The following is a 27449-nucleotide window of genomic DNA, read 5'->3' on the forward strand; positions in this document are numbered from 1 at the left end:
GACAGACCTGGGCCAGGACTTCGGGGTGCTGCGGCAGGAGTGCCTGCGGGAGGGGCGGCTCTTCCAGGACCCCTCCTTCCCCGCCGGCCCCACCGCCCTGGGCTACCGGGAGCTGGGGCCCAGCTCCTTCAAGACACAGGGCGTTGTCTGGCGCAGACCCACGGTAGGGCGGTGGCGGCGGGGGGGACGACGACATCCCGGGGGCATCATTTCGCGGCACCACCGCCCCTTTTCACCCCCCACTCCCCCCTACATTGGCGTTGATATAATCCTGCGGGGGCTGTGCGTGTGCAGTTCGCAGTCCCCCCCCCTCCCTCTCGGCCCGCCCCGAGGCGCGTTTTTCCGCGGCCCCGGGCAGGGTCCCGCTCCCGCAGCCCCCAGCCGGCTGCAAAATCCCGGTGCGCCCGTTTTGTGAGGCCGCGGGTGCTCAGAGCGCTGGGGGGGTCCCTTCGCCCGGGGTCCGGGCTGGCAGGGTGGCCAGCGGGCTCCTTCTGCAGAACGAACAGCAGAAAAGCCCTTTGCCTCTCCGGCCTGGATCCTCCGTGCGGACCATCCGCTCGCTTTGGGTAGCGCTCGGGGCTGTCGCTTGGGGTAACTTTTTTCCTTGGCAGAGAGACGATGGGCTGATGGAGCTGACTGCCATGCGGAGGTTTCCTTCAGGAGCCCTCGCTCAGCCTGTCCCTCTGGCTACAGAAGCAGCCCTGCCTGGCCACGGGAGCCACCGGGCCAGATGGACACCGGGGTGCCCAGGCGTTTGTGAGAGACCCCGACATAGTCAGTGGTGGGGAGGTAACAGTGAAGTGGTGTGTGCACGCATGTGAAAACGCCGTGGACCTCCTGGCACATACTGCGAGGTGGCTGCCCACAAGCTTTGGTCACCAGCTCCCGTTCTCACCGTGCTTAGCGTGTCTGGTGCCCGCGCTCAGTCCTGACCTGCTCCATCTCTGTGGCGTTCATCTGCTGCGGTCAATTGCTTGTTTAAATTTGCTGCAAGCAGCGTCTTGTTCCCTCCCTGACCTGTGGATATGTGTAATGCAAGGCTTGTTTTGTTCCCAGGAGCTGTGTTCCTGCCCCCAGTTCATAGCCAGTGGAGCCACTCGCACAGACATCTGCCAAGGGGCCTTAGGTAAGGCACAGGCACAAAGCTGTGTTTTCCTTGCCTCAGAACACCACAGTTTATAGTAGACTGTAACTCACTCTCTAAATACATCGTTTTGCATCCTACCACCTCTCTTGGCGTCAAATCGGATCTTTCTTGCCTTTCCTCGGCAGCTGCAGGTAGCGACCACATGTGTTTGGCTGCTGAGCACAGCCTTGATGCTTGCTGACACAAACTGGTTTTCTGGTGGCTTTTCTAATCAGTACCACTTCCTTTCATGTCCACATCCGTGTGCCTTGAGTAGCTTGACTAATTTCTGCCTTCACTGATTTCTGCCTTTAACAGAAGAGGAATTGAGTGTGTAGCGGGGTGTTTCCCCAGTGGGAGAGAGTGATGCCAAGCAGGAGGGACCCCCTGAAACCTGGAAAGGTGCAGTGCAGAAAAAAAAAATTATACGGAGGGTTTCCCAGCTGCTCGCCAGCTCTCAAGGAAAACAAACCAGGTATTTCAGAAGGGATGGGCCCACCTGTGAGCCCTCTGATTTTGCCATGGCTGCCACTAAGTTTGTGCAGTGGCAGCCTCTGGGTCAGCTGCTCCAGAGGAGCCCAGGGAGCTGCAAGGAAGCCCCAGGGGACAGTGGGAAGTGGGTGGCTTAACCTGGCTGTGCATGCCCAGGCATCTCCTGTCTCGAAGCCTCTCTCCTGCCTTGCTCACTGGAAGAAGTTTTAGGTGAGTGCCTCTGTGCCTCTCCTCCCAGAAGGCAGCGTGGAGGCTGGCGAGGAGGGAAGCTGTGGGGGTGCGAGATGAAATAAGCTGAAGTGGAAGTGGTGAGGCTCCTGTTTGTTCCATAACTGCAGGGACAGGATTTTAGATTGGATTGATAACATAGTCGAGGGAAAGCTCTCCATGGAGGGAAACGTGACTAATACGTGCTGTGATTTGGGCTTTTGCAGTGGGGTTGGCAAAGGAACAGAGTTCTGCTTGTTTGCTTTTTATCAGCATAATCTTAACTGTGTTGTGGCTTCTTAGTTTCTAGTTCTGCTGCTGCTATTTATGTTTTCATATCCAAAAATAATGGATAGGGAAGCTTCTTTCAGTGTTTTTTGCTTGTATTTTCTTTCAGAAGTTATTCAGATAGTGCTTTAACTAGATACAATTTGTGTAAAAAGCACTAAGAATAAAAATTAATTAGTCTGTGAATTTAGTTCTCCTCATGCCCCAATACAATTTGTAGTATGGATTAGACTCTGAGTCTGATGACTGTTGTGTCATCAGTGAAGTCCTTGGCATGTCACTAGCTGCCTTCATGTCTTCTCTCTCTGCCCGGTATCATGTCTCCCGCCATGACTACTTTGGCATAAAGCATCTCCCAATGCTTAACACATGCCAGACATCTGTCTTCTTTTTTTTTTTAATTTTATTTATTTATTTTTCCTCCCTATTGTGAAACTTCACAGCTAAGGAGTAGTTCAGTGTGAAATGACAGTTTATTGTAATGCTGTTTCAACAGCTGGCGCTCTGCATAGATGCTCATTTCTGAAGGCACTTAGTTGCTTTCTGCCTTCTTCAGGCTTCCAGCTTTTCCATCCAGATGTTGTGGCAGCAAAAGCACTGTCATGAAAGATTTGTAACCTAGCAACTTGACAAACTGTAACTCCACAACTTGAAAACTAATGCCAAATCTTGTTTTAAATTGAGGAAAGTATTTGCTGTCTTAATGATCTTTGAACCAGTCAGATGTTCTCATGAGGTTATACGGTATCACCAAAGGATATGAACTGACTCACAGCCTGTATTATTTTTATCTCCTGAAACAGTATTTGAGTAGAAGGTTGTTAGTGTTCTTGTTTATATGACTGTTTTCACCATGACTAAATACTGCTGTGACTCGACCACCTCTCTTAGGAATTTGGGCAGGATTTTGGTAGTGTGATAGTTTAGTGGTTCGTTAAAAACTAGCCATTGCCTTACTAAGAGCCTGTATTGAATCTCTACTTTTTCACACAATGTGGCTAGCAGATGTGCTGTACAAATGCCCTTGGTTTTTTTTGGTTTGTTTTTTTTTTTTGCCACTGCCTTATCTGACACAAGTGTTTCTATTGATACATTTGCTTGAGCTTCCAAGTACTTGAACTTTGTGTGCCAACACTGATGTCCCATCACATTTCAGAGTGTTATGGAGAAGATTGCACTGGAAGATGTCAAGTGCTCTCGGAAACCTGTACATTTTATTATGTTGCCTTTTTCCATAGGAAGCTTTTGTAGTCTTATTAATCTCCTAAAAGGCTTGATCACAAAGCAACAGACCTGTACCCACATGGAGTTTCATCACTGTTACTAAGCTGTTCAGAACATCTTGGAGTACTGCAGGGACAGATGAGGCATCCAAAGCACACACACACACCCGTTGCTGCTGCAGCAGCCTTCCCAGCAGGGGCTGCGTAACCAAACAGCTCAGCTAATGAGCAGTGGTGCAGATGTTTCTTTTGGCTCAGGAGTCTTTGGTCTGTGGGCCAGATGCAGCCTATAAATTTGTTTCATTGTTTTTGACCTGGACTATTTGATACTGTAATGTGTAAAAGGTGTAGCTGATGATCAGTGCAGAAAGGTTGTCCCCTTACCAAGACAGCAGTACATTAGGTTCTCCAGACACCAAAATTCTGCCCCTTGGGCTTTGGATTATCCTTTATTCTATTTTTGTTGCTTGTTAGGAGAAAATTTTAAAGGTGAGTATTTGGAGTTAGTTTTGCAGTATCAGATCTGATGTTGATGATGGTATTTGGCTCAGAATAGCAGCACATGGGATGTGGTGACTCATTACAGCAGAGGGGAGGAACCAAAGCCACTGTGGAGAGGAAGCTTATTCACCCTTAACCGCCTTCTTTGGAGGGGATGTCACTATGGTATCACAACACTGGGGCATACACAGCACAGTATCTCTCATCTAGTTGTTTAGACACAGGTGTCTCCTCCTTAAAAATGTGTGGAAAAATAATGAATTGAGTAGGATGAATTTAGAAAATTAGATGCATAGTTTTCCCATGCTGGCAACCGCTGTACTGTAAGTGGGCAGCCACAGCCTTATGTTTCTAACCAGAAAACTTCCTGGAATCCCATGGTATTAAGATAAATACATTCAGCCATTGATATAGTTGTTAATCTATAGCTATGAGTGTTTTAAAATAATGATGTGTCTGTGATTGGCTTAATGTACATTTTTCCTTTGACTCCGTGACACCTGGGCTGTGCAGTGACCAGAGGAGCTGCCTTTCACTTACAGCCCTCCACATGCTTCATGGGGATGCTTGGCTTGTCTTTGCTCTCCAGAATGGCCAGTTTTATGCTCTTATGGCTATTTGTGCTTGCCTTGCAATTACGTTTTTTGTAATGTTCTTGTTCATAGCTGTAGATTAGGTAGATGCAGAGATGAATGTATAGAAATAAATAATAAAACACAGCAATAAAAAGGAAACGTGACAGGAGAAAATAGTACTTCTTGTTAATATAAATAGACTCACAGCCTGATAATATTCCATTTTCTGGTAACTTTGTTCTGCCTATTGTATTGTGCATTTACAAAAATTCTCCATGGTTAACCTTGCCTTGCTAACGCTCCTTTCAAATTCTTCATATAAGTAACCATCTGTTAGCCTCCTCTTGGACTTTCCATCTCTATCAAAGGAAAGTCACTCTCCAGAGCCTTACAAAAGTACCACCTCTTATAGTTAAGACTATTTGGTAAAGACCCTGCTCAGACTTACTTAGCACAGACTAAAACTCTGGGTATTATCACAAGTTCTGTTCTCACCCAGGCTTTGAATTATCAGGTCTACTTTTAGTGATGTCTGTTCAGCAAGGGAGAGATGATATCCTGACTGTTGAGCACTTTTTAAATGTGGAAACTAAAGGGTGATGTGTCTCACATATATGCTGCATCTGGCTTTTAACCTCAAGAATACCTTGCCCAGAGTTGTTTGAGTTAAGATCTATGTCTAACTCCAAATTCTCCTTAGAAACCAGTATAAAGTTCAACGAAGAGATTTTACAACAAAGCTGCTGTTTCTTTCTCCTCATGTCTACCTTGATGGGGACAGCTAGAAAGTAAAGGAAACTCTTTTTAAACTCTGCTCATGGACCTATGAGTCCTCTGGGGGAAGTTTCTCTTCCTTGAACTTTAGTGCTTCTTATATACAGGGGAAAGCTGACTCAAAGATGTATTATAGCATTAAAGGGTGTATGCTCTTAATCTAGATGCCTAAGCAGCTTCTTGACCAAGGCTTCCTGAGCTACTGTGGTCGTATCAAGTTGTTAGCTTATTCTTTCTGTGTTCTCTTTGCCTACCCAGCCCCTGCCTTGTTTATGGAATAGAAATGCTAATATTTCTTCGGAGGAGTGGTGAGACAGCTACCCTCTGAGCCAGACCTGCTGCTAATCTAAATCAGCAGAGTTTTCCTGAGGGTAGTAACACCAGTGTCAAATGCTCTGAGGGTCTTTTGGAGTGATCGAGTTTGCCTGGTTGAGTAAGGCTGAGCAACATGAACTCTAGTTTATGCTGCAGGTTGAGCAATAGAGAGGAAAAACACCTCCACAGCTGACTCTGAACAAGGGGCATAGGACATGCCTCAAGCTGTTTCCACGCACCCGATAGAGCATGCACAGAGTGCCTTCAGCTCTGCCTGCAGCTTTGTTGTAGAGGCCAAGATCTGTATAGTTTTACCCAACTGTGCCTTAGGACTGGCACAGCAGTGCTGAGCAGGCTGAGTTACTCTCTGGGTTTGTCTGATTTAGTCTAAATGAGATCATGGGTCTGCCTGACCATGTGAAGACATCCTAGTAGTCTAGGTAAGAATACCTGTATTGACTTTAGTCTCGCTAGTATATGTCTGAGATGCCAGAGAGTTGCTTCACTTCTGAGTTGTGCGTGTCTGTCTGTAAAAGCCTTGCAGACCATGGGATGTGTGCTGGAGTTGTTCTGCTGCTCAGACAGGCACTCTCCTGTCTGCTGTTTATCACTTATTTGCTCTCTGTGCTGAGGTGAGACCGGTTAACCTATCAGTTTGTATATATGTGACTTGTCTCATGCCTGCTCCCAGTGTTAAAGATGTTTTGAGATTGGTGTTTGTTAGAAATTAAAAAATTCACTAAGGCTTGCTAACTGGTCCCAGATGTGAATGATTGTTCCTGCTGGAGCAGGAATACAGTGGCAGGGAGAATGAAGATCCCTGCTCTTTTTCTTTTAGGGTTTTGATGGTCTCAAACACCCAGTGGCTCCTGGGTGCTAGAAGCAGTGTATCTGTGGGGGAGGCCAAGGGTTATCTGCCTATATGCTGTTCTGGGGTGTTGATGGAGAGTGCTCAGCCTTCCTGTGGTGTGTGCTGGTCCAGTGCACACGTATATTTACATGCATTCCCTTCTCCCACAGTGTTTCTGACATACAGTATTTCTACTGCCAAATTCATAACAACCCACAGCTTTCTTGACCCAGAAGAGTCCTGTCACAAGCTGTGACCTCCTTTAACTCAGTACGATGACAGAAAGACTTCTTTGTCTGGGTTAATGAATTGACCTGTTGTATAATGAGTGCCAGTGGGAGAAAAACAAATTAAGGAGGAAGGAGTAGAGACAACATGATATTAATTCAGAAGTAGTATGGTATTAATTCAGCCTAACCCCACAAGAGCCGCAGTCAAAGTGCCAGGGCTGTTCTCTAGCAGCAAGTTGTCCCTTGGACTTGAAGAACCCCAACTTTTGTTCAGAAACTACTTGTTTTGGAGACTTAATAAAAACAGGGATCCTCCGTACAGAAGGGATCTCTGGGTAGCCTCTCCCAAGTGATTACCGTGTTATCAGGTTTGTTTGATGACTCCTTTGGGGGAGAAAAAAAAAAAAAAAAAGAAAACCATAAAAATAACTTTGTGCAGGTAGGCTGTGTGTGGGAGAGCACAGATCTAAGCTGAATTGAAGACCTGTTGTTGCCTTTTGACCAAAGGGTTTGTTTGCTGAGCCCTTTAACATCCTTGTCTATAAGGAGAGCTGCTGTGAAGGTCAACTGCTAAAGCCCTCACACTGCTGCGGGACAGAGGATCATGCTGCTAATTGTAGATTAGCCCATCTAAAAATGTCTCTTAGTGTCTTCTGACCCCAATCTCTTTCCCAGCCAAGCGCCTTTGCTGTGCTTGGTAGCGCCTCTGAATGCACCATGGCACTGGCACCGGAGGATGCTCAGCTCCCGGGGAAGAGGGTCTCAACGCTACAAAGGAGGCTCTAAGAAGAGTCGCCATTTTGCAGGGTGAGATGGATATGCTATCGCAGAGGAGGGAGGGGAACATCCTCATTGCTTCATAACCTGTCACATGAGAATGGCAAGGTGACTTTCCTGTTTGAAAAACCTCTGGCACGATGATTTCTCCACTGCAGTACAAGCAGCCAGAGGCAGGGCTGAAGGGAAAGTTTTATGTTCAGTTCTTCTCTTCTAGGTTATGAAATAGTAAAAGCATCTCTGATTTTGAAATTTTTCTGCAATTTCACATCTTCTACCTTTTGTGGGATGCAAAAAGGGCCACGGAACTAATGTCATTCATAGAGCTGCTGCTGCAGATCAGCTGTGAGAAGTGATGAGTAGCCTGGAGGGAGTTGCAGGTTGCCTGTGCTCCTCCTTGTGCTGAGTAGTGATGGATTTGGGCCTGAGGGTGGCCCTCAAGAGCAGCCTCATAGTTAACTCTCCTTGAGACTTTCTCTTATTTGAATCTCAGCTTCTCACCCGGTAGCTTTTGACCCTTTTCCTATAGGAGAGAGCTGGCTGTATAGAGACTTCTGCTTTGCTGGCTTGCTAGCAGCTGCAGCTGCTTCATGTTTCTTGAACCTGCAATCCTACACCTGCTGCAGGACCATTTTGGGGGACCTGATGTATAATACTGACTTTCCCATGTTCACAAAGCAAGGCAACAGCAGATGTGGTAATGGTAACAAGGAGTTTTGTGTTGGGTTGTGGGAGTCAGGGGATCAGCTGGGTCTTTAAATCTCTAATCACCTGGCTGATGGGCTGCAGGAAGCCCATGGCTGAGCAGAAAGGTAACCTCTGTTAAAGTGACACTGGTTTCTGAAAATAATTACAAAAAACAGAGGTAATGTTTATATAGTTGTGGTCTCCTCCTCCCTTTGCTTGGTGGGAGGTGGTGTGGAAAAATCCTATGCAGACAGCCTGGGCCCTGGGGCTCTGGTGCGCGGGCTGGGTGTACATTGGCTCCATCCCAGGAAGGGTGAAGAGGTGTATAGGACTGGGGAACAGAGCCTGCCTTCAGACCTTTCCTGACTCTGTGACTAGTGCCAGAGACAGATGTGGGCTAAACAGAGAGGCCTCTAGCAAGAGCCTCCAGAGATGTGTAAGGTGAAAGGAGCTCCTATCTGGTAGGAGGCTGGCAAGAGACCTTAAAGGCAGCTCATCTGTAGGATAGGTCTCTGGATGGCAAGTCAACAGGCATTTATTAAAATGAAGGAGGGTAAGGAAAACAGCCTGTGCTTGAGAAAACACTGGCCTTTTGAGGAGAAAGTGCACCCCTGAGTACCTGCATGTGCCCACTGGCCCTGCTCTTCGCCTTTTCCCTGTGCTGCTTCCTAACCTGTAGACAGTCGATTGAATATTAAGTTTTCTCTCAAATAGTCCCAACATGGGTGATAATTGTGGTAGATCATAAAAAGTCTGCTTTTACTTTTCTTTTTTTACTTTGGTCTTGAAGAAACGCAACACTTGCGTGGAAATGGTGGGTATTTGTGTGCATACATTTGATCTGTTTTAGAGGTAAAGTGATGGGAGGGATCATCTGTTCACAGCTGAAGTGATTAGTGGTTATAATGCATAGCCCCTATGCAGTATAAAAACTAAAGAGTAAAGTTTGAATAATAAATGGTGTCCTTTTTTTCCTTTTTTTTTTTTTTTTTTTTTCCGGGGACTGTTGGCTCTTGGCTGCTATTGCCTCTCTCACCCTGAATGAAGAAATTCTGGCCCGTGTTGTTCCCAAAGACCAGAGTTTCCAAGATAAATATGCAGGAATTTTCCATTTCCAGGTAGGTGGAAAACAGCCTTCCCCCTCAGTGCAGTTGTCCAGGAGCCAGTGTGGCTGTCTATGTGTCTGTGTCTGGTGTTTCCTGGAACACTCTGAGGGACATCAAAGAGCCAGGCAAAAAAAAAAGAGACATCCAAGAAGGGTGATGGTGGTGGAAGGAAGAAAACTGCTAACCAAAGAGCTGGGAGCATGGGCTGTCTTTGTGGTCCTTCCTTCATCAGCAGATTCAGCTGAGGACGTGAATTCCTGAAGAGGGTGGGCAAAGCTGGCTGTGAGGGGGATTGCTTTTCCTCTAGGAAATCAGTGTTAGCAGATAAATGTCCTGGTGGCCTGAGTGCACAGCATGGGGCAGTGATGAGGTGTTTGTGCTCTCTTTCCAGTTCTGGCAGTATGGGGAATGGGTGGACGTTGTGGTGGACGACAGACTGCCCACCAAGAACGGGGAGCTGCTCTTCGTGCACTCAGCAGAGGGCAGCGAGTTCTGGAGTGCGCTGCTGGAGAAGGCCTACGCCAAGTGAGTCAAGTGGGCTTTCACCCCACTCAGATCTCCCAATGCCTCTGCTTCCTCATAGCATCCTCAATGGCACAGATACTAGGCATTTCAAATTTCAGCCTAATTATTAGCCTTTACAGCTTCTGGAGTATCCCACAATGGCTGCTTTAATAAAGCTTTGTTGACAGGTGCTTAAGACAAGTAGCCAAAGGTACTGGCTTTGTTGCTAGCCAAGAAAAATAGCCCTTGTGTCTCATGGCAAGGCTGCTCCTAGAGTGCTGTCTCCTGTCACCAGGTCCTGGGAAGCTTGTTTTCATGTGCTCTAGGCACCTGTGAGGGCTTGCAGCTGCAGTGCTTCAGTGTGCAAATCACGCCAGTCCACATGCCCAGGTCTCTGTTCAATGTGAAAATGCTCAAATCCAAATTTCCAGTTTGGGGGTGGTCAGAAGGAATTCTGCTATCTGACATTACTATTTTCAGTTGGCTTAAGACACTGAACTGATTAGACCAGCTGAAAATCAGACTTCTAATTGTTAAAGGGATTAAAAGACTGTGTGGAACTAGACAGACAAGTTGTTGGATCTTGATTTCTTTTAATACTATTTTTTTCTTCAAATAGGTTCATGATTTTTGTCATTGACGTGACTGAACCTGCAACCTGTATATATGATCATGTAAGATTTTATGCTAGGCTTTCAATTACAGAGGTCTAAGAAGCAAAGCTGAATGGAGAGCGTGTTCATTAGGTGATGTTGAAAGCAGAAATGTCCTAACCATTGGCATAACCGAGTGCCTCTCTCCAAGAGAAGAGCAGAATAGGGAACCTGATGGTTGTGTGTGTGTGTGAAGAAGAAAATGGGGAGTCTGATGGCTCTGTGTGTGTGTCCCCTTTCCATGCAGGCTGAATGGATCATACGAGTCTCTCTCTGGTGGCACCACCACTGAAGGTTTTGAGGACTTCACTGGTGGAATTGCAGAATGGTATGAGCTGCAGAAAGCACCACCCAACCTCTTCAGAATCATTCAGAAGGCACTTCAGAAAGGCTCTCTCCTTGGCTGCTCCATTGATGTGAGTTAGCAAGTTTATTGCTGGATGCTTCAGCTTTTGCTGTGCATGTGGGCAGCTGCAGCATGAACCCGTGGTCCATCTGCAAGAGGTGCACAAAGGGTGCTGGTCTCCTCTGCATGTGGTTCTCTACCTTGTATCTGGAGAATTTGACCCAAGAGCATGACACAGGCACAGGCTCTTCTGGGGGGTTAGGTTGAAATGTAGACTTCATTAGTTCATGGATAAAAGCTCATTGTCTCCCTTGTGTTTCTTCCTCAAGACCTAGAGCTTTTGCTGTTTCATAGGTTCATAGTAATGAATCATACGGGAAACTCATTAAGGGTCCTGATGTACATCTTTGTTCTTAAGAAAGCCTGTGGTTCGGCAGCAGGTTGGTACAGGCTGAGTAGGTTTGAACAGAAAGCTGATGCTAATGGCTCCTGCAGTCAGATGATCAGAGGTGGCAACCTCTGTCCTTGGTGTCGCCTGTTTATCACACACATTGTACCAAAATGTTCCCCCAAAATCTGGGATCTGTTCTTGAAGCAGGGAGGCTTGGACTGTTGGCAGGCCTTTAAAAGGCTTTATATGGGAAAGCACATCGTCAAAAGCTGAACCTGCACAAGAAGGGGAAGAGGCACTTTGGCCCTGCCTGCAAAGATTCAGCATCATTTTTAGCTTTACTGAAATGAGTCATACATATTGTCGATGTGATAATTACCCTAATCCCAAATGAGATTACATCTTCGTTATGTCTAAAGGGAAGGTAAACTGTTTACAAAAACTCCATTCACAATATAAATTCAAATGTCTCCTCCCATTTTTCAGGTTAAATCAGAGCCACAGGAGAGGGAAGCTTCACAGCAGGCAAAGTACTTGGTTAATGTCAGCATGCGACTTTGCACCATTTTAGAGGCCTGTTTTACTCATTTGCAGTTAGATAAGAATCTGGATTTTTGCTCCAGAATGATACAAATCTCTTATCAGGGTTGGGGGGGAATATATTCCATTGTTGGTAAATGCTGATACTTTCTGTATTGTAAACTAATTATGAGTGAGTTTAGCTTTTGAAAAAATCCTATAAAGTCTTTCCTTGTCTTCTGTGAGAGAAATAGGGACACAAAGGTTAAACATTACATGGAAATTCACTGTGGGGCAGTAATAGGGCATGAATTGACAGCAGGAATCCTGCCTGCTTGATCCCACCCTCTTTTTTTTTTTTTTTTAAAGCTTCAAATATGCTTGTTTAAAGATCACATACTTTCTGAATTTGGGAAGGCAATGACAACCACACATTTCATAGAGGGTTAAGCACCATTACAGCAAGATGTCACTTTTTAGCAGGAAGACTTTTCTCTGCAGTGTTTATAGGCCAGACTCCCCAAGTATTCTAGTGGCTGCAAAAAAGTGAGAGAGTGATATGCTTTCAGGTATGAATGGTATCCTAAGTGCAGGGTTTTCCCTTAGCTCCCTGCATAGCAAGTCCAAGGGTATCAGTGCTGGGGAAAGTCAGGGGAACCTCCCACCCTACTCTGGAGCTGAAGGAGGTGTTTTGATCTCAGAGCAAAGCAGTGGGGCTTGCTGGACCTGGGTGTGATCCCTGGTGATGACTGGGCAGCCTCAGGCCAGTCACCTGCTGTGTTCCCCCTGGTCCCTTGAGAACAGGGAGTTCCTCGTGTGTATCCCCTTTGTACAGCGTTTGGAGATGCACGGGAGGGGATGCAGCTCACCAAGTGCTTGGGAGGCAGGAGGGAGCTTTGCTGCAGCGCAGGGCTTCTGGCATGCACCCTGTGCCAGGAACGTGGGCCTTGGGGGCTTCAGCACCACCACACATGCTGCCATCCTCTCTCCCCACTGTGTCACACAGGTCACTCTCATTGTTTCTGTGCAGCAGCTAAACCACCCCGGCAGCCTCCCAGTGAGATTAAAGCTCTGTTGGAGGTGGAAGCTTTGCTCTGTTGTGTCCCTGGTGTGCAGGAAGCCACGCTCACCGACTTTCTTTGCTCCTCCAGATCACCAGTGCAGCAGAGACAGAGGCAGTCACTTCGCAGAAGCTGGTGAAGGGACACGCGTACTCAGTCACTGGAGCAGAGGAGGTAGGTGCACTGCTCCAAAGCAGTAGCAGGTGTTGCACGTGGTCCTTCCCAGGCCACGGCAGCCACGAATTCATCTTCAATGTTGCAGATTCTTGAGTATCGCCCATTTTGCTGAATCGGGTTTTGAGTCTTTTCTTTCTGAAGGAATACTGAATTAGGTAGTGTGTTTTGGATAAACACAAATTCATAGTCTTGGAGGTTTGACCAAAAAACCCCTTTTTTTTTCCCTGAGCATTGCTATTTCCCAGTGAGTGGGGCAGTGGGAAGCTCTGTGCAGAGAACACACTACCCTCTGCTGGTGGACCAGGCCCTTCAACGCATTTCTGTGTAGCAGGCAGCACTGTACCTTAAATGTACAGTGTAATCTAAGCAAGATGTGTGAGACACATGTGCCAAGCAAAAAAAACCCCCCCAAAATTATTGTCCCTTAAATGCCTGCCAAGCAGCTCCTTTAAAGCTGGGCATGGCGTTTGAATGCAAGGTGGTTGTCCAAGAGGAGATGACTGGCAAAGGTAAGACATGTGAAAACAAAGGAAGCAGATCATGGCATTGTGCCACATGTGTAATGGACTTCTGGTTACTTCACTGATAATTGTTTCTGAAATATTTCTGAAACTTCAGAGTGAGATGTAGAGAGCCACTGCTAACAGGCAGGTTTATGTGTTTGTGTTTGGTGGTCTTCTCATAGCAAGAGCAGTGAAGAGGGAGTTTGACTTTAATTCACAAACAGGCATGATTTAGCCAGGCTTTTCCTCTGAAGGTACATGCAGGCTTCATCTTAGGCATTGGGACATAATTTCTGGACTGTGTGCAATTTTCTGGGCTTTGGGCTCCAGAGGTGCAGCAGCTCCTTCCTCAGGTTAGTGCCGTGTGTTCCTCATGAACACTGGGTGTTCCTGCTGAAACTTCTGCAGCTTTGCTTGGCCTGGCCTCAGTGTGCGCAGAGGTCAGCAGGTAGCAAGCCAGGGCTTCAGCCCAATGCAAGGAGGGGCTGACAGTGCTGCATTGCGGGGCATTCGTGTGGTCACAGTGGTCATGGCCAGGCTGACTACCCTATGTCTTGTATTATCTTTATAGAGAGAGAGGGAGAAAAAAGACATTAGAATGTGAAATGGCAGTTTATACACAGATGACAACTTCAGACAAATACCCACTTGTACCTGCTTTTTGGCAGTCTTGTAGCAGGTTTACTTTCCCTTTGCTTGAAGTCCTGTCAGAGGTAATTATTTTAGCAGTGCAAAACAGACATTTTGATTATTGTGAGCTTTGTTTTGTGCATGCTATAAACCTTCTCTGGGCAAGCTTGGGTGCATGGGGCTCATTCTAAATGGATTTGACTTACATGGATTTTTGGACCAGATGATGTGTGTTTGTTTATATACGTACACTTTAGCGTTTGTATAGCACTGAGATACTTACTTTGTCATGTCCTTTAATTCCCGTAGAAAAGGTGAAAGGGAGCACAGTGCTGAGTCCCTGGGTAACTCCATACAATTCTGATCCCATCAGGTGAACTTCCGAGGAACAATGCAGAAGCTGATCAGAATCCGAAATCCCTGGGGGGAAGTGGAATGGACCGGAAAATGGAATGATAAGTGAGTTGATGGCTTGCACGTTGCCCATAGGCTTTTACTGCAGGCGTTGATGGTTCCTACAAACCTGTGTAGTTTCTGCTTCTTTAACAGTCCAGGCTCAGTGGTGAGCTACTGAAGACTTTCTTTCTAAAAGGGCTTTAAAAATCCATTTCTGCTGTTAGCAATGAAAGCTGGAGTTTACTTGTTTCTGTGGCTGGGCAGTATTTGTTCTGGGTCTTCCTTTTTCTAAAATGAAGCTCTGTCTCAGTCAAGGCATTAGCACTTTCTGAACGTAAAACTTTTTCTGATCCTTACCTTGGATATTTAAGAAGTAAGGTGTTGAATATCACAGCTCCCTGTATTTTAATTCTGCTGTGGTTTGAGAGCCCTGGGGCTGCTATCAGCTAGATATCGTGGAGTACTGCAATCATGTGGAGCTGTAAGATAGCCTAATCATTGTGCCAGACCAGCTACATCAGGATTTAACCTTTACTCTACCCTATGGTTATTGTGGGATTGTCTTTCAGCTGCCCAAACTGGAGTGGTGTTGACCCTGAGGTGCGGGAGCGGCTGACCAGGAGGCATGAAGATGGGGAGTTTTGGTAAGTAGCACTGGGTTTCCATGCAGGCTGACGGGAATGTCTTCTCTGCTTTTTTTCACACAAAGTAATGTCTCCCATTATGTTCTCCAAAATAAGTGAGCAAATTCACCCCAAATCCTAGTACTAAATCGCAATGGGAGAGAGGGAGGGTAGTCAAGGTGGTTGTATTATAAAACCTGTCTGTCCTAAGGAGATGTTGCCTGTGGCATTGCCTCCCACAGGATGGCGTTCAACGACTTCTTGAGACACTACTCCCGCCTGGAGATCTGCAACCTGACTCCAGACACCCTGGCAAGTGACAGGTACAAGAAGTGGAGCCTGCTGAAGCTGGATGGGAACTGGAGGCGAGGAGCCACTGCAGGGGGCTGCAGGAATTACCCAAGTAAGAGCGTGTGGTCAGCACTGTGATGGAGGAAACCCTTTATACTCATCCACTTGTACTTTCTCTGGGCCCTTCTTCTGGGAGCTGGTTTGGGGTGGTCTGTGGAGAGGAGGATGTACCTGGGATGTCCAGGACTGATGTCCAAAAAGTGCAAGTGTTTGGGAAGCGTGGCTCCCTGGTGAGGGTATAGTTGTGGTTGTCAAGGCTGGGGAGAGGATTGTTTCAGTTGTTCCTTCTCAGCTCGTTTTGGAAGGCAGAGCCGTATATGTCATATGTGTACATATCAGCACAGTTGCTTTTAAAGAATCCTCTGAGCAGTTTACATAAATCCACTTCCTAGACACTTTCTGGACAAATCCACAGTATTTAATCAAGCTGGAGGAAGAAGATGAGGATCCTGATGATCCTGAGGGGGGTTGTACTTTCCTCATTGGCCTGATTCAGAAGCACCGGCGGAAGCAGAGGAAGATGGGAGAGGACATGCATACCATCGGCTTTGCAATTTATGAGGTGAGTAAGGCAGTACAGGTGCATGGGAGGAAGAGGAAAACTTAACCTATAAATGAGGTAGTGCAATCCTCAGACCAGGCTTTCTACCAGAACTCAGCTGGGTTGAGCTGGACACCAGCTGCAGTGAGGAAAAGTCCACTTAGATGTTTAAAAAATTGTCCTCCATCAAAACAGTGGTCAAGCAGAGAGACAGATACCCAGAGAGATGATGGAATCTGCATGCCTGGAGATATTCACACCTAGACTGGACAACGTCCTGAGTAACCTCATCTAACTTTAATATTGGCTTGCTTTCAGTAGGGGGTTGAGCAAAATGACCCGCAGTGGCTGCTTCTCACCTTTAATATCCTGTACTTCTAAATGAAGGAGCAGAAGTATTTAAAAAACAAAAATTAAAAGTGCAGAAATCCAGCCTGACCTTCACCAAGCTGTGGTGAAAAGCAGCGCAGCCATGTTAGGGACATGACCCTAGCTAGGACACCTGGACTAGCTTGGGGAGTGTGAACCCAGCAGCAGACCCAGCCAAAACACCTGTAAAACTCCTTCTGCTGAATGAAGGGTCAGAGACATGTCTATGGTAAGCCAGACATTTTGTTTAGAGCTGCAAACCAACTGTGCTTAACTGGCAGTGAAAATACGACTAATAGTCTTGCTTGTGGGTTGCTCTGTAACTGTAGGCAATATGTGTGACTGCTTGCTTTCTCGATATCCCAGCTTTGGAGAAGCTTGTCAAAGAATCTGGTCACCATAGGCAAATAAGGTTTAGAGCAAAGCCAGGTCCCCTGAACCTGTAAGGAAACAGAAAACTGCATTTTTGTCTTTCTCAGTCCCTGCCTTCTCTCCTGATGGTGGAGAGGTTGGGGAGTGAAAGAGAAGGTGGGAAGAAATAGTAGAGAAACTGAGTCTACAAAAGATATCACAGCGGGCCGCAGGGTAGAGGGTCAGCAGGAAACGACAACCAGCCTGGCTGTGTCTGTGCCAGGCTGTGCCCACGCTGCCCCGGGTGAGCCTTGTCTGCCTCCAGGATGGAGCTGGGAGCTGAGCCAGCAGTCAGCGTTGGGTGACTCCTCAAGCTGAGTGTGGATGTACCCACTAACCAACAATGGCGTGGCCATTTAACAGTCGGGTAACTCTCTCCTTTTCTCCTTGCAGGTGCCCCCAGAGGTACGTAGCATGCATTGGTGGTCAAAGTGCAGACTTGGGGCTGAACAGCTTGTGGGAAGAAACGGTTCAGAGGATCCTCCTTCACTGCAGGACAACACTGATTGTGCAGAGCCTAAACTTAGAGGCCATTTACTGTGGAAGGAGTCTTGAGCCTATGTTGCATTTTCAGGGCCTCTTGGGTTGGGATAAGAGCTCTCTGTACTACAGAAACTCACCAGTGCTGCTCTTCCATGGGTCTTCCCCCAGCCCAGACCCATAACTGCTCCCCCAGAGCACAGCTACTTTTCTCAGGTTTGCACAGAGTTCATGTTTGACACACAACTAATATTCCAAGTAGGTGTTTAGTTTCATTTCCCTAAATACCATCATTATTGGTTTCTCTCTGTTTCTACCTGCAGGTAGCTAATAGCATGCCCCGGGGATCAGAGAGGGGTGGCAACCAAGTGATGCATATGCAGTAGGAGGCAGGGCTGCAGATGCCTCTGGGCTGTTGCTCCTCAGAGGAAGGAGTGAGGTTGAGCAAAATGCTGGGGTAACCTCATTGCAGGGCTCACTGTACCTGCAAGGGTGCATGCGAAGCAGCCAGGGCACCTTGCAGCTCCTGAGGCTATGCTCAGACCAGCTGCTGTTCATGTAAAACATGAACATGGTTTCATCAGGAAAGGAAATGGTGCTGCCAGTTCATTAAATTTCTTGTGTACCTTTGGAATGCCTTAGCAGTGCTCTGTCAGCCACTCAGCTCTCACCCTAGTAGTCCAGAAACCTGATTTCCATAAAAAAGAGACTCTAGCTGTAGTTCCAAGACTTTTCCCCAAAAGGTGGAATTTTATCTCCCACCATGGCAGCGAGTCTGACAGGTTTTGCATTCTTAAAAATCCAGGAGGACGGGAAGAGGGAGGTTTCTGAACCATGCACATTCCTGCTGTTTGCTTCGAGAACTGAGCTATCCCACCTGTAAGACCCCGTACAGAAGGGTTTGTTTGAAGATGTTACACTCCAAATACACTTTTATAATGTGTAATGTTTATTTTATTCTTGGAGCCCTCCATAGGCGGGCTCTCTGCCTCAGAGAGCCCCTCTCTCAGCCTGACCTCAGAGGCAGAGCTGAGCTGCAGTCCCTTGGTGACACCAGCTCTGGGGAACAGGGGGGCATGGGTTGTAAGCCATCTAGCTTTAATGAAAAATAGTTGGTGGAAGGGTTCACCATGTGTCTTCCCACACTGTTCATCATCTGCAAAACATGAGCATGACCTGAATGGTTTATTGAGATGAGCTGCACAATACATTTACCGTTGCAGCTCAGGAGCATTGTAGTGGGATGCACCCACCCCCTTTCTCTTATCTTCTCTCTCAGTTCTGTTGAATAGATTTTTTTTTTCCATACATAGCTAATTGTTTAATTTTTAAATGCAAATACATGCAAACTGTTTTGGTCTTTTTTCTCTTTCTTTGCTTTTCATAAGTTTTCTGGCCAGACAAATATTCATCTGAGCAAAAACTTTTTCCTGACCAACAAAGCAAGAGAAAAATCGAATACCTTTATCAACCTCCGAGAAGTGCTGAACAGGTTCAAGCTCCCTGCAGGAGAATATATCGTTGTGCCCTCAACCTTTGAACCCAACAAGAATGGGGATTTCTGTCTGCGAGTCTTCTCTGAAAAAAACGCAGACTCCACGTATGTAGCTTTCTTGTAACCATGTAAGAGTTGGCGTGGGTGTATGGGCAATCTCTGGTCCCTCTCATGGGTGTTGAAGGATGAAGCAGCCCAGGGCTGGGGTACATCAACTTCCCGCAGGGAGCAGGAGGGAGAGATGCAAACTGCCCTACATGGATGCAGTCGTGGGGGTTCTTGTTTGTCCCTAGTTTCCCCATGTGCAACTGAGGAAAGTTTGCGTAAACTTAGCAGGAAGGAATGGTGGAAGAAATATAGTAATAATAATAATAATATACAAATGTTATTATATTGGGTTTGTTGTTATTATGACCAGTCCTACCTGGGCAGACATTTTTTGTTACTGGGCTGTACGTAGATGGTGCCACAGCACGGGTTGGTCTGTGGAGAGAAGAAAGCCCCAGAGAGCAGCAGGCGGGGCTCCCCACTTGGGAGACAGAAATGCATGTGCTTTCAGCTCTGGGAACAGGCTGGTCACAACAATTGATCTCACACCTTTGAGATCAGGCTGGAAAAAAAAATCAAGATACTTGCTCAACCAAGTGATTCCTTCACTAAAATTAAAATAGGTTTTAATGGAACTGGCTCAAACCACACTTAGCTGTGAAGCTGTGAAAAAATTTAGACAGGTCACATCTCAAAGAGCAGCTGAGCTAAGGCCTTGGGAAGGGATGTGGGATCTTTCATATTGAGTTCCCTAATTCAAAGCAAGCAAAAACCTTTCTACTATTCTGTAATCTTTTGTGGCATGTTTCTGTAGTGGTGACAAAATTGGGCATCAGTTGTGTGAAGGCACGTTTAGCTTTTGATGGGCCCTTGGCAGTGCTTATGAAACACCTCTCCCATTCTGGCATATCCAAATGACTTTAAGGTCTTGCTTTTTTCTGTTCTAAAGGGAAAAAGAAAAGGAAAAAAAGCGATCAGATAAAGTTTGATTTACACCCAAGAGCCTGGCCTTGGGCTAAGGTCTGTCTGTAGGCAGTGGCACTAAGTGACCCAAAGGGCTATATCTGACCCAAAATCCTGTTTGTGGCTCTTCAGGATGCAGTAATGTTTTGAAACTCTTGTTGCCAGAGCTGGCAAAATACTGCTTTCACTGGTGGTGTGCAGCATCTGTGGCTGATTAATCCAGTAACTCTTGAACACTCGTCATTATTCCCCTAATGTAATGAATCTCTCTTTAACTGAAACTTGAAGGAAGGGCATCAGAAAAGTGACTTGTTTTGGTTTTAATACTGATTTCTTTATCTTTCTAGGGTTATAGATGATGAAATTGAGGCCAGTTTTGAAGAGGTATATCTTAAATGTTTTAAATGGAGATGATTTTGTTACAGATAAGTGGGGTTGGAGTGCCTGTTCCCTGTGCAGGGCAGTGTTTTTCTATAAGCATTAAGAGACATTGTCCCACTTTGGAAACAGATTTTTCAGTACCCATAGTTGAATGTCCAGCAAATGAAAACTTCATAAACAATAATGGAAACCCGTGTTGTCCTTTATCTGGAGTGGTGAGCTTGGGCCTCCCAGGTAGAGATCAGGTACTCTCCGCAGAGGTGACTGGAGCCACGGGAAATTCCCTTTGCCCTTCAGGAATCCAGGAGTGCAGCCCTTTAGCCATGAGGGTGTTTTAGCATGGGATGTTGTTTCCATGAGTCAGTAGTGGCTCACCGTATGTTTAGTCTTCTTGGAGCTGGGGATATTTTGCCTATTAATGCATCTTATGCCTCAGTGATTTTTTTTTTTCCTTTTTTTGCAAAATGAGAACTTAGGTTTTGCTTTCTTCAGATGAAGACAGCTAGTCCAACAGTAGCAGTAGCAGCAGCAGCCACAGTGAAGTTTTGAATTTTGTAGTGATTTTTTAAAATACAATTTAATTTTAATTCTTTTTTTTTTTTTTTTTTTTTTTTTTAAAAACCCCTGAAACTAAAACTGATAAAAAACAAAGTGAAAGCACTCTCTCTGTACCTTCAACTTTTAAATTGTGTTTTACTAGAGGCAAGGAAAGGCATTAGTCCATCTCAGGCAGAAAAGTTCCTCCTTTCCATATTTTCTGTTTCTCTCTTCTAGACTGAGATCAGTGAAGATGACATTGAACCCAGCTTTAAAAAGCTTTTTGGACAGCTAGCAGGAAGTGTGAGTGTTTTTCTGTTAACATCTTACTGCTAACAGGGGTGAGTGGGTAAGAGATGCCTACCCCAGGATGCAGTTTAATTCTTGTGCTGAGTCAGATCTCAAGCATGTGCATAATTGTGCATGTAAAAATCTGTGTAGTCTGCTACGATGGATTTGTGAGCACCCCTGGAGGACAATCTTCACTGTCTTTGAACTGCAGGCTTGACTTTCATCTCTGTGGGTCCCTAATTCTGTCCTTTGGGCAGAGCATTTGGTGCAGTTGCATGGGTCCCTCTGGGGGATGATGAGGGCTGGCCTGTGCCTCCTTCCCAGGCTGCTCTCACCTGCCCGAGGGCTCAGGCAGACCCCACAGCCCTGTGTGCTAATGCCTGGGAACTGGTGATGCTCCTGGGAGGTGGGGAGAGCTTACCACTTGTGTTTCCATCCAAGGGAAACAAACTCAAAGGGATGTTCGAACTTGGTCACACGCCCAAAGGAGTCAGAGGCTGCTTATGAGATGGTGTCCGCAGCTCGCAGTGAAAAACTTTTCCTCTTTTCCGCAGGATGCAGAGATCTCCGCCTTTGAACTGCGCAACATCTTGAACAAAATCATGGCTAAACGTAAGTACCTTCCTCCAACTGCAGCTTCAGTTGGCCACCAGCAGGTTCCCAGCGTGGCTGTGAGAGCACAGAGCGTACTGCTGACCTGGGCAGTCAAAATCCTGGGCTGTGCCCCAGACCTGCAGCTTGGCTCTCCGTAGGGCCACGGCCACATGCTATCTCTGCTTCTTCAGGGGGCTGCAGAAGTGCTGAGGCTGTACCTGCACTTAAAATGTGTTTCACAGGGCACGTGCTTTGGAAGGGCACATATGGGTGCCTTTTATCCCAGCATCTGCTACTGGGAATTGGCTGCCGGGAAGATGGACAGATTTGATTGATAATTACAGAAGGTATTGCTGCTACTTTAGTTTTGAACCACTCAGGATTCAAGCAGTAGCCCAGCTAATGGGCTGGGGTGTCCCTGAGGAGGAAGAGAAACTGAAACTCTGGTCATCTTTTATCTGTGAAGGTCTTCAGAGCTTGGCTCTGCATTATTTCCCTTTCCATTAAGCAGTGCTTGAGAAATAAGTGCTTGGAGAAACAGTGTCTCTCTAATTTCCAGAGTGAAATCTCAGCCAGGTAGCTAGGACTGTTATATGTCTGTGTGCACCCATCACTTAGCAATGGTGTATTGCTGGTTACAAAGCGTGATTTGATGTTCTTCTCTTGCATGAAGCTACCTACCACTGACTTCCATGGGTCAGAAGTCCATGTTGTCCACAGAAGTCCACCCTTGTCTTTGCAGGCAGACAATAGGGCAGGAACACTTTGTCTCTTCTAGCATACCTAGAAACCAGACTAACTGGGCTGTCTGCTTGGGGAAACATCACAGCTAACTTTCACCCTAAGCCTCTTTGTCATTTGCAAAGGAAGCCACCCGTGACCTGGAAGCAAATAAGAGCTGATGTGTATACACTGGTTACAAAGCTCATGCGCTTTAGGAGGGTGCTGTGGTACAGTATGCAATGATAATCCTGTCTTCTGCTCTTTCTTTGCAGGCCAAGATATTAAATCTGATGGCTTTAGTATTGAGACATGCAAAATAATGGTTGACCTCTTAGATGTATCCTTTAAGGCTGTTCTTACTCTTCTGCCTGTGCTGAAGTAGGTGAGGTGCCTTTGCAGTGGTGGGTCCATACTGATGTACTAACGATTCCTGAGGTGGAGAAGCTGGTTTTACCCTGTTTCCCCTGACTAAAATTGGTAGCCCTTGCTATTACTGCTGACCGTGACACAGCCATTCTCTCAGGCAGCAGGGAAAATCCATTATCAGACAGGATGATCTGATTTGAAGAATTCTCAGCTGCTGCATGTTCTAGTTTAGCTGGGGACAAAGTGATGTTTGTGCTGGGAAAAGGCACCTGGCTCTCGGTGTGGGCAGCCTCAGCTGTAGAGTTTGAACATGCACATCTGGGTGCACTTCACTGCTCTGTTATCTGTCTGGAGTTGGTAAGAGCATCATAAAGCCACAAGGAGTTAGCAAATAGAAAATGAGGGAAACAGATACAGGAAGCAGAGAGTATGCTGGATTTTAGGAGCTTTTACTCCTGAGAATAAGGGCAGAAGTGTAGGATGAAGGATCAAATCTAAGAATAGCGGTGTTCAGCTTCTCTGTGCAGTGGGAGTTGAATTGCATAGTTAGAAAAAGGGAAAATTACCAAAACAGAATGATCCTCTGCTATAATTTGGTGCAAAATATGGCAGTCCGTAGGGACTCCTTAGCAGTTTTTGGGAGCGATGCCATGACCAGATTCTTTTGTTAGCTGTTTGTGCAAGAACTAAAATCCTCCAAATAGCAGGCTTGGTTATGTCTTTTCCTGTTTATAATCCAGACTTAGGAGTCATGCTCCTGTAACTGCAGGTGTTGAACCAACTATGCAGAATGAAATGGCATCATCTTGGCTGTTTTATACATGTATTGAAAAGACAGAGGGCTCCTAAAGGAGGAGCAGAAAGAGCTGGTGAACTGATCACAGTTTAAATGAGTCCATCATCTTACTGATTTTAAAAAGACATCTTGGACAACAATTGTGTATTCAACAGGACGAGTCTTTCAGAGAGGGATTGCATCCTTTTCTTAATTGCAATTACTATTTAAATATTAAGTCACAACTGCACATGTAATTAAACTCAGCACGAGGAGGGGAAACCCCTTTTCCTTCCCTCCAAAGAGATTCCCTTAACTCGAAGAAGAATGATGGGAGTGGTAAACTGGGACTGAAGGAGTTTCACACCCTCTGGACAAAGATTCAAAAATACCAGGTAAGATTCAGCCTTTTGGGGAGAACGTGCAATCAAATGTAGACTGGTTAGTCTCATACAATGTGTAGAGTCACGCTTCCCCATGTGGGACTCTCCCTTCAGCTCACAATGCATTTGTGTCCTCTGTCCCCCAGGTTTTGTCCCTTGGAGTCCAGGGGTGGGTGACTGCTTGTCCTTCAGGCTGAAGGAGAGGCTGCCTCTCTTCCTGCCTTACTCTCTGAGGGATTTCTGTGTTTATTTTAACTCATATCCAAATATGTTTACCCTTCTCACGTCAGTCTTACCACTTCGGTAGCGATAGTACCACTTGGCACGTGTGTTCAAGGAATTCTCTAGTTTTTTATTGGCTCTGGCTGCTGCATTAAAATGACTTACTTTCTAAAGCTGCTTTCAGACAAACTCAGAGATAAGTAACTAGTCCTTCAGACCAACACTGCAAATCCTCCTAAGTAACATGCAGGCTGCATTTAAGAATGTTTGACTTCTGACAAAAGCCAAAACACACTCTGAATTATTGACAGGTTTCGGCTTTGGGTTTTGTATTCTGCAGAAAATTTACAGGGAAATCGATGTGGATCGATCTGGTACCATGAATTCATATGAGATGAGGAGAGCACTGGAAACAGCAGGTATTTGTATTGGTCTGTCTCTTTTTTGGGATTGTATCAATTTCAGGCTGGGTTGATAGATGCTGACTAGTCTCCTGTATATCACTTGTAAGCTGAAAAATCATGTGTTCCCAGATACAGGAAAGGCCTCTGTTTAATCTGGATGCTCAGCTTGGGCTCTTGTCTTTGTGTAGCAGTGTCTTGCTACACAGGCGTACTAAAAGCATCTCAAAGGAGTGACAGGTTTGCAATTACTTTCTTTAATGAACAACTTTTGGAGAAGCACAAATAACTGCAACATTCTGGTCTCATAACAGTATACTGTTGTCTTTCAATGCGTCTCTCTGGGTATATGTGTGTTTGGTATAAGCCAGTATAACTGGGGTACTGTGACCTAGGGAATGGAAGAAGTGTCCTGACACTGCTCACAGGATGCATTAAAAGAAGATTCACTTTGCTACTGTAACTACTGAAAAGCAAATCTGAGTTATGATGGTGAGTGAGGGGTGTATCACAGGGCTATACAATACCAAATAAACTTACTGAACTTCTGGGGCCGTCTTAGTGTCCACATTTGGGCTCTCTGGAGCTTTCCCCTCCTGTCACCACATAAGATGAGGCGGCCATTTGTTTTTGTCCCAAAGTTTAGATGCTCTTTGGAAATAAGAGAACCATTTGCCTACAGAAAGTCACTGCTTCATCTTGGGTCTCAGTGAGCCAAATCTGGCAGCCACCTCGTCACCCAGGGAAGGACCACAAGCTGAAGCAATTGGCCATGTCATGTAAAAAACCAGTAGTACAGGTGTGAGAGCACGTGTAGCATGAAGAACACACATAACCTAGTCACAGCTCTGAATCACTCAAGTACAGAGGGGGTTGTTGGGAGTTTCCAAAATTGAGTAAACATTCTTAACATTTGAGAATTTAACCAAAAGTAGCTGACCGAATTTCTGGCAGTGTATAAGGCTGGGGTTTTTGTTAGTTGGAGCTTTTTGCATTTTTTTTTTCACCTCTCTTTTAAATCTTTGACATTTTATTTCTAGGGTTCAAACTGAACTGTCGGTTACATCAAATCATTGTGGCTCGTTTTGCTGATGAAGACCTCATCATTGACTTCGATAACTTTGTCCGGTGTTTGATTCGACTGGAAACCTTGTTCAGTGAGTACATGCTTCATAACCAGACAGACTCTGTTGCTTTGTGTTTTCAAGTCCAGGATAATTTATTCAGAAAACTTTGTACTGGAATCAAAGCAACTTCAAAGCTGAGCTATAAATTCAGCAACCCAATCTGCACACTCCTCCTAGATCTAGGAATCAGCCTTTTAGGCCAGGTTGCTGAACTGGAGCCAGACAGTCTTCCATGCAAACAACTAAATGTTGATTTAAAAACAAGAATCAATCTAAACACTTATAGACTGACAAATAATGTTAATATTACAGACTGAAGCATTAAAAAGGTTCAGTCTCATTCTTGCACCTGAGCATGCAGTGACTTTAGAGTGGGCCTTTCTGGTTTGCGTGCATACCATTGTCATAAATTTTAGAATCCGGGACTAAATTTCTTTTTGATCCTGAAGCACAAGGAAGGGAAGGCTTTCCAATTAGTTCCCATATTCATCCTTGTCTGTCATCTCTTTGTTACCACAGAAATGTTTAGAAAACTGGATACTGAGAAGACTGGAACAATAGAATTGAACCTCATTAATGTAAGTTCATTTAGCTCTAAAATATTTGTTGTCTTCTTGTTTTGAGGCGAGGGGGAAGGAAGGGCTTAACAGTAGAAACTGTCCTGTTCCATTCTGACTGATATGGCTGGTTATATGTATTTACATATATGCTGGATTTATATAGCTTGTCTATTTATAAGCAGCCTTAGGTACATTTTAAAAAGGGGTAACCATTCTTATGTCACACTGTATTCTCTTAACAAGCAGGCCAGGTTACTCAAGCCTCATGCCACTTACATACTAGCCAAAATGACTGCCAGTATGCCTGCTTCTTTCCTGTCTTTTCTGTCAACAAGGTAAAATGTAGGTGCAGTAGTGATTCATGGTATTGACCACGTGTGCTTCTTTCTGCACCACATGTGCCCTATAGAAAGGACTAAGGAGAAAACTGTTCCCCTACATGTGTTCAACTTGCTTATTACCTGAACATAACTTATTTCTGGACCTATATGAGGAATGTACAAATCATCCTAAAACTCTGCGTTAAATGAGATACAAATTGTTCAGAAAAGATCCTAAAATTATTTCTGTAGCAATAGGCTTTCTTCATGCTACAGGTATTCTTACTAAACTTAACCTTGGACCATTTTTCCCTCTCTCTTTATAGTGGCTGTGCTTTACTGTCATTTGAGCCATTGCCATCAGCTCAGGAGAACTCAGAGCAACATGATTAGGTGAAGATAATGAAGCAAACATACAAGCAACATCCTAACGTGAATGTGCCTTAACTTTTATGCATGGCAGATTTTGCACACAGTTATAAAGAGAAAAGTGTTCTACTTAAACAGAAGAATCTGCAACCTCATTTTTATAGGTCTGACAGTCTTTACTACTATATATCTTCTGTACAAAAGCTTTAATTTAGTATAAAACCTCAGTGCAACCCTTGAAAATACTGCTTTGCTAATAACTGTGCGTTTAAGGTGTTTTACATAACTCCTGGAAGAAAGCTCATTAGAGCTTGACAGTCTGGTTTAATAAGTGCTTTTTGAGTAACAGCTCCATTCCAGCCTGCGTATCTGAAACTAGAAAAGAGATGGTATTGCATGTGCCCAAATACAGGTGTTTAGGTAAGGTAGGGGTCCCTTATATGCTTTCTGTCAAGCCCTAGTATTATTGTGATTAAATATTTGTTGAAGAGTTTGAGTAACAAGTACATGTTTGGTCAAACTGAAGGACAAGTCTCACCATTGACGTGCCTGTAGCAGGAGGCTGTTGGCAACCAGACTCTTCTGAGAGAAAGCCTATGCTCTCAGGTGGAATCTCGATTTCCTGTTATTTATCTTCCTTTGAAATACAAGAAAATATTTAAATAAAAACAGTAGAAAGAGTTTGCAAGACTGTTGTTCCTTCTACAAGTAAGCAATAGATCATTACAGAGCAGCTGCAGAGCTTTCCTTGTCACGAGCAGAGCATGTTGCCTCTTAAAGGGGGAAAA

At 45.3% G+C, this 27449-nt stretch overlaps 1 protein-coding gene across 1 annotated transcript in view; it reads left to right on the forward strand.

Annotated features, from left to right (window-relative positions):
• The window catches only part of CAPN2 (calpain 2), a 27755-nt gene extending 416 nt beyond the window's left edge, over nucleotides 1–27339 (forward strand). The window contains exons 2-22 of the mRNA XM_026844644.1: nucleotides 6–163; nucleotides 1057–1125; nucleotides 9044–9163; nucleotides 9543–9676; nucleotides 10556–10724; nucleotides 12716–12799; nucleotides 14309–14394; nucleotides 14901–14975; nucleotides 15197–15357; nucleotides 15698–15867; nucleotides 17020–17031; nucleotides 18495–18706; nucleotides 19960–19996; nucleotides 20768–20833; nucleotides 21376–21433; nucleotides 22411–22475; nucleotides 23606–23674; nucleotides 24225–24303; nucleotides 25326–25442; nucleotides 25932–25990; nucleotides 26619–27339. Coding sequence (XP_026700445.1) covers nucleotides 6–163; nucleotides 1057–1125; nucleotides 9044–9163; nucleotides 9543–9676; nucleotides 10556–10724; nucleotides 12716–12799; nucleotides 14309–14394; nucleotides 14901–14975; nucleotides 15197–15357; nucleotides 15698–15867; nucleotides 17020–17031; nucleotides 18495–18706; nucleotides 19960–19996; nucleotides 20768–20833; nucleotides 21376–21433; nucleotides 22411–22475; nucleotides 23606–23674; nucleotides 24225–24303; nucleotides 25326–25442; nucleotides 25932–25990; nucleotides 26619–26642 — 2024 coding nt within the window. The 3' untranslated portion in view covers nucleotides 26643–27339. The remainder of the gene's footprint in view (nucleotides 1–5; nucleotides 164–1056; nucleotides 1126–9043; nucleotides 9164–9542; nucleotides 9677–10555; nucleotides 10725–12715; nucleotides 12800–14308; nucleotides 14395–14900; nucleotides 14976–15196; nucleotides 15358–15697; nucleotides 15868–17019; nucleotides 17032–18494; nucleotides 18707–19959; nucleotides 19997–20767; nucleotides 20834–21375; nucleotides 21434–22410; nucleotides 22476–23605; nucleotides 23675–24224; nucleotides 24304–25325; nucleotides 25443–25931; nucleotides 25991–26618) is intronic.
• The last annotated feature ends 110 nt before the right edge of the window (nucleotides 27340–27449 follow it).

The sequence above is a fragment of the Athene cunicularia genome, assembly GCF_003259725.1.
Source record: "Athene cunicularia isolate RWA chromosome 3 unlocalized genomic scaffold, athCun1 chr3_part1, whole genome shotgun sequence".
Lineage (NCBI taxonomy): Eukaryota > Metazoa > Chordata > Aves > Strigiformes > Strigidae > Athene > Athene cunicularia.